Source organism: Electrophorus electricus, chromosome 10 (genome assembly GCF_013358815.1).
Source record: "Electrophorus electricus isolate fEleEle1 chromosome 10, fEleEle1.pri, whole genome shotgun sequence".
Classification (NCBI taxonomy): Eukaryota; Metazoa; Chordata; class Actinopteri; order Gymnotiformes; family Gymnotidae; genus Electrophorus; species Electrophorus electricus.
In genome coordinates, this window is record NC_049544.1 from 13,042,584 (window position 1) to 13,052,557 (window position 9,974).

The 9,974-nt window shown below is 38.8% G+C and overlaps 2 protein-coding genes across 2 annotated transcripts; one reads left to right on the forward strand and one right to left on the reverse strand.

Annotated features, from left to right (window-relative positions):
• The first annotated feature begins 217 nt into the window (after nt 1-217).
• On the forward strand, nt 218-7,542 carry cdcp1a (CUB domain containing protein 1a). Its single transcript, XM_027001605.2, has 9 exons — nt 218-359; nt 1,823-2,023; nt 2,300-2,641; nt 2,815-3,177; nt 4,077-4,274; nt 4,387-4,764; nt 4,856-5,209; nt 6,033-6,114; nt 6,207-7,542. The coding sequence occupies exons 1-9, from the start codon at nt 284-286 to the stop codon at nt 6,697-6,699; spliced, it is 2,487 nt and encodes an 828-aa protein (XP_026857406.2). The 5' UTR covers nt 218-283; the 3' UTR covers nt 6,700-7,542.
• A 54-nt stretch (nt 7,543-7,596) lies between these two features.
• clec3ba (C-type lectin domain family 3, member Ba) lies at nt 7,597-9,734 on the reverse strand. Its single transcript, XM_027001631.2, has 3 exons — nt 9,426-9,734; nt 9,116-9,214; nt 7,597-8,651 (listed from the first exon to the last, which is right to left on the reverse strand). Exons 1-3 carry the CDS (start codon nt 9,520-9,522, stop codon nt 8,251-8,253), a joined length of 597 nt encoding a protein of 198 aa, XP_026857432.2. The 5' UTR covers nt 9,523-9,734; the 3' UTR covers nt 7,597-8,250.
• Nucleotides 9,735-9,974: the final 240 nt, after the last annotated feature.

Sequence of the window (9,974 nt, forward strand, 5' to 3'; positions counted from 1 at the left end):
TTACCGGACAAGGTTATACAATGGTCTAATGGAGATTTGTATATTATTAATATGAAGAATCACTTTTGCTCAATTTATTTTGTGAACTGCCTGGGGCAAAGGCGTAATTCAAACCCATCTGGTAAGAGGGAGGATCACTCGTCCCACCTTGAAAGCCAGGATAACTTCAGCAGTCCCGGAAGTAGTCCCTATTCTCACAGGGGAAAAGATTTAACGTTTTGGCCTCAATGGCTAGACCCTAGGTTTAATCCAATTCGGCTAACCTACACGGAACAGAAAAGTCATGCGAACTTTGGGTTTAGGTGTTCTGTTGCTTTTTGTATTTTTTCAACCTCTGGTCTGGATAACCTCAGGCTCAGGTAAAAATGCGTTTAGGTTCGACATAGTAGGCGTCAGTACTGGCCCTCATGCCTCCCTTTATCAACGCTTAAGGCTATAGGTACAATTCGAATCGAATCTTATATCTAATCTATTTTTGATGTTAAAACTTGTTTGGTTGCTTGTTTTAAAGTCTGGAACCTTTCTTGACTTATTAGGTTAAGGTAAGGCCAATCTTATCAGTCTCAACAGAGGGAGTAAAGTTTATAAAAATGCTCAGGAAAGCCGATACTTTAGCATGAGTTAAAACTGGAGTGCGGACTACTGAGGCTATTCAAATATTATTTATATTAAGTGATATGTGGTTGTTATAAAAAGCGATAGTTTCAGTAATAAACAGGCTTGTTACGTTCTATAATAATAATAATGATAATGATAATAATGATAATAATAATATTCTAAACACATCTTATTAAGTCAACTGCATAATAACCTATTACGTCCCTTCTTTATAAAGGTTTGGAACCATGGTAATAAATTATTCATACTCATTCCCGTCATTGCTAAACATTTAGAAATTTGGTATGAAAAAGGGTAACTGTAAACCACAATGAATAGCTCACATTTACAGTGGCGTTTTAATGATATCACCAGATTTATTGTCTCTCTAAATCTATGAATCATTTTAGCCATTTAATACATAACATCCGTAGGTATAGCAGTATCTCATTTAGGAAACGAGCTGCAGATATTTTGCTTGTTACAGGTGTTGTATTTAGATAAAGTGCATTTGTTTTTGATCAGTACAAAAACAGACTGTGCTCATATGTATTTAAATGCTTTTTGTGCATTGATATATTTTGTTGGAGCTGTAAGGGTAATTTGATTAATTTGGTGTGGATTTGTTGAAAGATGCAAGAAGTCACGGTGGTATTGCAGCCTCTCTACTAAACTTGTACTAATCTCTAAAGCATGTGAGACCAGATTAACATGGTTTTGCTTTAATTCATCATGTAGGATAAATATTTTATACAGGCACATAGTACAACTGAGGTACGTTTTAAATATTAAAGCAACATTGTGGAATGTATTATTCAAAAATGAATTATTATATGCCATATCACTACAGAACATGTCTTAAGGAGAGAGATTTGAGGAGTGATACTGAAGACTATTATGAGGGCTATTGAAAGGAGATGATGATAATGTGGCACTGGAAATGATGTGTGTTGGATATTAGTGAGGAGTGGAGATGTGATTTTATTATAAAACTTTAGTTGTTATGTAGCTCAATTTAAAAAAATAAATAAATAAATATATATATATATATATATATATATATATATATATATATATATATATATATATATATATATATATATATATATATCCAAAGGACCATTAAATAGAATATAAATTCCATAAAATAGTTTAGAGTTGCCTGAGAAGGGCTTTTCTGGTTCTGATCAATGCTTAGACAGATCTGCCATTGGCTTTTATTCAGGTGGACCTGCACTCACCATAAACCTTCACAGTAGCACTACCATCCACATCAATAGGAGTGAAACTGCACAGCAAAAGTGTGAAGTTTGCATCGGAAGCTTCTGCCAGTCCTCAGTGACCCTTCCAAATGGCTTGGTTTCCGTGGTGTTCAGCTGTTTACAACCAGAAGACATCTTCATAGTGGAGATTATTAGACATATCGGTAAGCTATGTATATAGTGTTGTAACTAACTTCTACTTTGTGAGGTTACAAGGGGTGAAACACGAAACTGACAATTAGAACTGACAATTAGAATAAGCTTTTAAAATGTTTATATGGTTTTATGGTTTTTCTCCCATTTTATGCACTTTAGTCTTCAACCTCAGGGTGGATGAAGAGTGGTAATAAGATTCATGTTATGTTTGTACTTGCTATCAAGTTACCATAAATATATTAAACCAAACAGCTGTTCATTACTGACCTTACATTTTCTCCCAGTATGCACCCATACATGCAATGGAGCTATCACCCCTGAAGAGTACCCTTCTCTTCAGAACTTCAGTCGCACCTTCACTTGGAACGTGAGAGCTCTTGTCCAGGAGACTTTCCGCTTGGACTTCACTACAACTGGCCTACAGCAGATCCGGCCCACCGAGAGCTGTCAAGACAAACATGTCTACAGCGTGTCCACTGGCACAACCAGACTTGGGATATTTTGCCGCCATGGCACCATCAAAGAGATGCAGGTTCTTAATGAAGGCACTGTGTCTTTGTGGGTCCCTGGTAACAGACAGTTGGTCACAGCAACCTTTGGAGTTTCACTAGGACAAGAAATAACATGTAAGTATGACCAAGTTTTAATCATAATGAACACTGTTACTGAAATAAATAAGAGCAAAAGAAAGGAATGGACAACCAATAGAAGTTATCTTACATTTAAGTGTGCATGATTATTTAACCATATGCTGTGTGCTGCTACAATAATCTTAATCCTTACCATTAATATCCTATAGCACTTGGGATTATCAACATCACCCTGCCAGCAGAGAATTCTTCCCAGGAATTCTTCTCCCCAAACTATCCAGACAGCTTTCCTGATGATGATGTAATCATGTGGTCCTTCCACGTCCCTCCCAAGTATTATGCAACAGTGCACATACTTAACCACACTGAGCCCAGATGTCGGCGAAAGGACGCGCGACTGGAGTATCAGTTAAATGGCCGAACAGTGGTGAAAAAATTGAATGAGGCCCAGCTATCTGAGCACCCCGGCCCTTTTAACCTTTCCCTGCAAAACTGCAAAAAAGACACAGGACCCCCCTCCTCCAGTCTATCACTGCAATTCAGAGTATCTGCTACCAGGAGAAGCAGTGAAGGTCTGTGAATGCAGAACTTTCTTCCTTTGGTTTACAGTATTTATATATACTATTTTGCTTTAGCAGCATAACCACCAGTGAACAAAGCCAGTGAACTAAGCTGTTTAATAGCAGATATGGCTTTTTTCCCTAATAGACACAGCCAGTGAACTATGGCTTGAGTTTGGATATAACTCAAGCCAACATATAATCAAATTATTCTACACTAAAATATACATGTAGGTAGACTATGTAAAAATGTAATTTGTTTCAAGAAAGTGTTTAAAATTATTTTTCCTCATATGCAGTGTAGATATTTACCCTCAGATTTCCCCAGATTTCCTGTCATTTAGTATACCAGTTTGCCAACTGAAACTTGGTTGAAATGTGCCCTATCTTGTAGTGCTAAAGAGCATTTGAAAGCAAATCTAGAGCAGTGTATCTAATGACTGTATTACAAATTGAATTTCTCATGAATAAAGCAACATGAAAGCTTGGGCTTCAGAGCATAATGTTCATAGTTATATGGTTATGAAGCGCATTAAAATGAATAATTGTCCTTCTACCGTATAACAACGAGTGTGACCATCTCTCTTTTTTTTTTTTTGCTTAAGCGCAAGCAGGAACATGTTATTGAAGGGGCATATTAATGACTCACTTGGATGGCTCACTTTCCTGTCAGTTCTACAGTTGGGTGATTTTGGAAAGCCCATGTTTCATACATTGGCTGCTTAGAAAGGAGCTAGATAGCATACCCTTTCCATTAAGGAATTTAAGAACAGAGTTTTGTTGGTTAGTGAGCTAATGACATTCCTTTAAGCTATACCAAGTTGTCATGTATGTAATGCATGTTTATGCCTTCCACACTATAAAATCTTTAGTGTTTTCCAGCTCTCGGTATTCATTTGTCACTTTTGCAGTAAGGTGCAACGTAGATCTGACGAAGGAGGAGGGGCTATTGATTCACATAAAGAAAAAGAAACCTACATCAGCCTGCATCCTGAAGCTGAACTCACATGCACAGGAGACAGTCACCATTCGTTCAGAGAAGACCTCATATTTATCTTTCATTGACTGCCTAGAGCAGGACCTGCTGTTAACTATAAACAAAACCCTAGGTAGGAGCTCAAGGTGATATACTGTAGTATGTGCAAACGTAGAACGTTTTTCTGTAAATGTTCTGTATTAATAAGTGCTAAATCAGTTTCCATTCATCTGTTTCATCAACAGCATGTCCACAGCAGACCAATTGCCTATTTTCTGGAGTCTCTTTAAAGGTGCCTGCACTAGAGAAATGTCTTCTGGGAGTCCTGGAGCAGGTCACGTGGCATCTGTATGCCTCACAGCATGGAACAGTGGAGCTGATGTCACCCATGGGTGGTTTGCGGCAGTTGCTGCCTGGCCAGACATGTAATGGCAGTGCCTTTCTCACTGTGTCTGAGGATGAGCCCCAGGGCATCACTGTTGGGCAGTTTTGTCCTCAGGGACCCATTCAAAAAGTACAGATCCGTGTGACCAACCTTACAGTGAGTGCTTGCCCCAATGGCAACGACCTGAGGAAGATATCCTATCCCCTTTTGAATGTTTCTTTCACCAAAATGATAGGAGGTAAACACTCATAGAAGCAATAATCTCAAAAATATGCATTATCTTTTTTAACCAAGCATTTACAGACCAGTTTCTCTGTCTTTGATATCAGAAAGCTATATTTTCACCGTCTTGCCAAAGAAGGACATGGCAGTGCTGTTAGCCACTCCAGCATGGCCGGCAGGAATGAGGCCACACTCCACTGTCTCCTGGATTGTCACTTTCTCTTCAAAGGTTCAGGCCCATGTGGGGTTCTCTAATATCAGCAGGCTCACATGTCAGAACCGGTATGCTTGCATTAAAGTGCAGAAGCAAGGCTCATGGGACCACTTGTACAGTTGGAAAGAGGATGAGAAGCCTAAGGATATTGTGGTCAAAGAAAGTTTCTACCTCAACATGTCTAACTGCATGCCATTAAAAGGGGCCTTCAGCGTGGTGAGCCAAATCACCTTGCAAACGTCCAAAGGTAAGAAAACCCCCATTGGTCTTTTTTCGGTCATGAAACCAGAACTCCTACAGGTGGTGGCAGTTTGTTAGAGTGGTACAAGATCATAGTCATGCACCAATCAGCCATAAGATTAAAACCACCTGCCAAATATTGTGTAGGTCCCTTTCATGTCATGCAAAAACGTCTCTGACCCATCAAATCATGGACTCCACAAGCACTCAGAAGGTGTCTTGAGTTATCTGACACCAAAGCTTTAGTAGATCCTTTAAGTCCTGTAAAATGTGAGTTGGGATCTTCATGGATTAGATGTTTTTCCAGCAAATATTGCAGACACTTGATCAGATTGAGATCTGGGGAATGTGGCAGCCTTTTTGTCATGTTCCCCAAACCATTCCTGAACATTTTTTTGCAGTGTGGCAGGGTGCAGTATCCTGCTGAAATAGGCCACTGCCATTAGGGAATAACATTGCCATGAATGAGTATACTAGGTCTGCAGGAATGTTTAGGTGGGTGGTATGTGTCAAAGTAACATGAATGCCAAGACTGAAGATTTCCCAGTAGAAATCTTAGCATTACTCTTAGCATCATGCTACCTGCGCTGGCTTGCCTTCTTTTCATAATACATCCTGGTGCCATTTCTTCCTGGCTGACCACTGACCACCTTCCATTGGTCTATTTCTGATACTCATGTACATGTCAGTAGTTTTACTGTTGTGTCGTGAGTGATCGGAAAACTGTTGACGTAAGTGCAACGTTTCATTTGTGTGATGTAGTCATACAATACATAATTTGTATGATGTAGATGTAATGCACTGATTTGCTTGTGATGTCATGTTTTCAGATGTTCTTGTGAATATCATCATATCTGTTGTGATCTTGCTGCTGTTGCTGCTGATCATTTCTACTGTGGTGTGTGTCATCAGGTGAGCCTTTTCCTTAAAACGATCAGCATTGCATTAACCCAGCATTGCATATGTTTGTTTAAAAAATGAATTGTCTATTTAAATCTGCACAGGAAAAAGAAGAAACAGAAAGCTTCTATGGTCTCTGTCTATAATCCCAATGGACATGTCTTCCTGCCAGGCCTTCATGGGATTCCCCAGACAACAGAGGATGAAGATTTTCATATTTATCACTGTATTGATGACACTCTGGTTTATGGGCACCTTCTTAAGGATGGGATGAAAATTAATCAGTTTGAAGAGCCAACTGTGGATGTCTACCGGGATTTCAATAGACCCGTGGATAGAAGGCTACTAACACAAGAAAGAGAAGTCGAGGTGCCAGAGGTAGGGCTCTATAGACCTTTCATTGGCCCCCAAGATCCCCCAATAGTTCCTCATAGCTGCCGACAGCAGGGAGGAAACCTAGCCAGTAAAGATCACCAGACAGATGAAAAGAGAATTAGTGGAGATAGCTATGTCCAGGATCAGAGCCCCCCCACTCCAGACTTGCACAGAGCTCCTATAGAAGACTCTGAGAAGGAAGATACTAAAATAGGAATGTGACTTGAAGAAGCCATTATACAGGAGAGCATGCCTGTCCCTTTTGCATGTTTTTTGGCTTACTTGTTAAGTATGTGGGTTGTTTTAAACTGCTACATTAATTGTGCTGTTATTTGACTGAATTGCAAATCTTTGCCAGTGAAACTGTGCCTTGATATGTTGTAAACCAAAAATACCAAATTGCTAAAAACCAAAATACTTTGAAATGCATTAGGAGGTATTGTTTGGTTTGAAGTGTCTGTCCCGTCATCATTGTGAAGATGTGTCATGCTGCTTTTATATAAGTTATTGTGTGTTTTTTTTTTTTGGTATTTTTTCCCATAAATACCCACTAAAAGGTCTTACCTTGGTACTGCAAATGAGTGATTTATTTATTAGGTTTATGACCCCAAAAACCTTTGCTTAAATTGTAGTCAAGTTTAAAAGAGAAATTCAATTCTTGACTGGCTTGTCATCTTAAATTCACTTAGTAGTTAGAGTAAGCTTGTTCAACATGGAAGTTAGAAAGCTCTCAGTTGTATAAGGTTTTTTGAGCAGGGCTGTCCATAGTCTGAGGGCTGAAATCCAGCACTTTTGTCATTTCTGTAATCGTTAATTACCAGGTTTACTTTACTGGACTTCAATCAAGGCATGGTTAGGTTACCACATCCATTGTTTACATTATGAAATTTTGTAGTCAGGTGTAGTTAAATTATGAACTCACATTTAAAATGCATGTTTATTAAAAGACTAAGTTACATAAATGAAAATTAAATGTCATGAAGTTTAAGTGTTGCCAGTATTAAGGCAGATTAGTCACACAAATGGCTGGATGTTCACACACATTGTAAAATATGAAGGAAAGAATAACTAAATTATGCAATGCTTTAAAAACCTGCTTTATAGATTTTGACTGTGTAATGGAGTAATCAGTTTTGCTGGAATGCAGTTTTATTACCTCTTATTCTTTGGAAAAGTACATGAGGAGTGGGAGCACAGAAACATTTACTTTTCTTGCTAATAACAAATATTTTTTAGCGTTTTCCCAGCAGTTACGAGTTACATAATGACTAAATTAAAAGCAGGAGGCTATGAACAGGGACTGCAGAGCTGGCTACAAATTCTGTATGGCAAACATGAATGGCTCCTACAACCATTATTAAGAATTCAACTGTTGCAGATGTGAAATGGCTTATTCTATTTTAGGTCAACACTCTACTGAAGTAAGTAATAAAAAGAGAATGTTATTTAAACTGAAATCAAATTGATTTTACACAAATATTTTCGTAAAAGTGTCCATGCTAAATGCAGTGGTGTAAGTGCATCAAGTTTTTTTAAAAGTTCAGATCTGATGTCACTCTGATTATTTTAACAGAATGCACATGTGGCTTTGGTTATTCCTGCATTCTCCCTGGATATTCTAAGAGTGATCTACTGTAGAAGATAGTAGTTTAAGTACACATGCAATACGCAAAGTAGTACATATCCATCATGCACCAGTACTAAATCACCCCCTTGCACATTATAATGGAAACCCAGCCCATTGTTTGAACATCACATAGATCAGTAATGAGCTCAGACAATGTTAAACTCACAGACAGAGGCCTTTTCAGCACGGCAGTTCTCGTCAAACCACCTCCCGTTGGCGGTGCAAGACAGAATAACACAGTTCTGCCTGTTTCCACCATCAGGCTGGTGGGTGACCTCTGTCTCCCAGTTTTTGAAGCGTATGCTGGAGCCCGTCTTATCCACCCAGTCTCCCTCTGTGACCATGTCATTGATGCCCAGCCAGATGTGTTCTTCAAGCCCGATTGTTTGGCGAACATAGGCATAGATCTGGTCATTTTCCTCGCCACTCAGCGGAGTACTGAGGGTACCACCCTTTGCCATGCAGTCTTCACTAGCCGCATGAAAGTTCTTCTTCACTGCATCTGCCAGGAAACACTTGCCTGGGACCTTAATGCCTTTTAGGCAAACTGTAATTGAAGGGGGTTTGAATAAGTCGTGTTAAGGGTGGAAAATGCAAACAGCAGCTGCTGAGTGGAAGCCAAAGCACACACATCACTTCCAGTTCATAACCCTGTGCAGCTGTGTGATGTTAACCAGCCTATGACTAACACAATGCATACATGACTAAATTCCACATTTCCTGCATGAACCTCATAAGGTGATGTTTTTTCTACAAGTGTTTTGAAAAACAAACTAATTAAATGTTGTTGAAGCAAAGTACACAGGCAGTATTTAAACCTACAAAACATCCTGCAGCCAACCTCTTTGGAAATAAAGATGAATATGCAGGTGTCTAACAGAAAACATTGTGGCAACTTTGCATCACTGCCAAGAAGCATAAGTGATTTTAACGGTGATTTTAGAAGTCAGACTACCCTAAAACATTTAAGAGTGTAAGATGAAGAAGAACTCTGTTTAACTTAATTTATACCTGTTTGGAGAGCTTGCTTTTCCTTCAACAGACTGAGCTCCTGCACAATCTCATCGATCTTTCTCCTCAGGTCCTCAATAGCAGCACTGTTAGCAGACTCTGATTACATCAGCACACCAGGCGAGATACAAGTAGTCATTCGTTATTACTTTAAAAATCAACAGTGTTTTAAATGTACTGCTAGATTAAACGGGCTGTGTATCATAGTCTCTTTAGATGTAAAACTAGGGTACAAAGTTTCCAAGTATGCTTCATGTAGGTTTTTCCACAATGATGAATAAGCCAGAAATATAGCTGTAAAGATACCTACCTTTCTTCACATTATTTTTTTTCTTTGAGTTCTGTTCGAATGAATAGTGCGCAAGACAGACAATGAAAAGTAACAGTCTCACGCCTCTATAATCCATGTTTTCTTATTTCGCGTCAAATGGGATAGCACAAAAATGAGATCAATGCACCAGGGTTGACGCTAAAGTCGTATCTGACAGCCTGACGAAGCAAACCTGTGGACGATGTGTTATGAGCAAATCGGGATGGATTAAACTTTAGTTGCCGGAACATGCGCAACTTAAAAACTCTCTCCCCACTCTCCTCCTTTAACAACAAAAAGGCACGACATTTTTGCCCTTTAGAACTTTGCTTTCTGGAGGTTAGACTATAATTATATAATATCAGACCTAATTAAGGCTTTATAAAATCATCATGTTTTATTCATTGTGTTTTTTACTAATGCCGTGGCCGAGTAATTACAGAATATTAGCCTACAATCTGTATCTTAAATTATAGCCAAATGTACATTCACAAACGTCTATAGGAATCATGTTTGATTTCTGATTTAGTCTGTTTAGATCACTAAGAA

What these genes read in the sequence shown, in the direction of transcription:
- cdcp1a (XM_027001605.2), top strand. Translation starts at nt 284, where the DNA reads ATGCGAACTTTGGGTTTAGGTGTTCTGTTGCTTTTTGTATTTTTTCAA. An exon ending in ACTAGGACAAGAAATAACAT is followed by an intron (nt 2,642 to 2,814) that starts GTAAGTATGACC and finishes AATATCCTATAG; the next exon opens with CACTTGGGATTATCAACATC. An exon ending in TTTCACCAAAATGATAGGAG is followed by an intron (nt 4,765 to 4,855) that starts GTAAACACTCAT and finishes CTTTGATATCAG; the next exon opens with AAAGCTATATTTTCACCGTC.
- clec3ba (XM_027001631.2), bottom strand. Translation starts at nt 9,522, where the DNA reads ATGGATTATAGAGGCGTGAGACTGTTACTTTTCATTGTCTGTCTTGCG. An exon ending in AAAAAATAATGTGAAGAAAG is followed by an intron (nt 9,215 to 9,425) that starts GTAGGTATCTTT and finishes TGATGTAATCAG; the next exon opens with AGTCTGCTAACAGTGCTGCT. An exon ending in AAAGCAAGCTCTCCAAACAG is followed by an intron (nt 8,652 to 9,115) that starts GTATAAATTAAG and finishes CTTCAATTACAG; the next exon opens with TTTGCCTAAAAGGCATTAAG.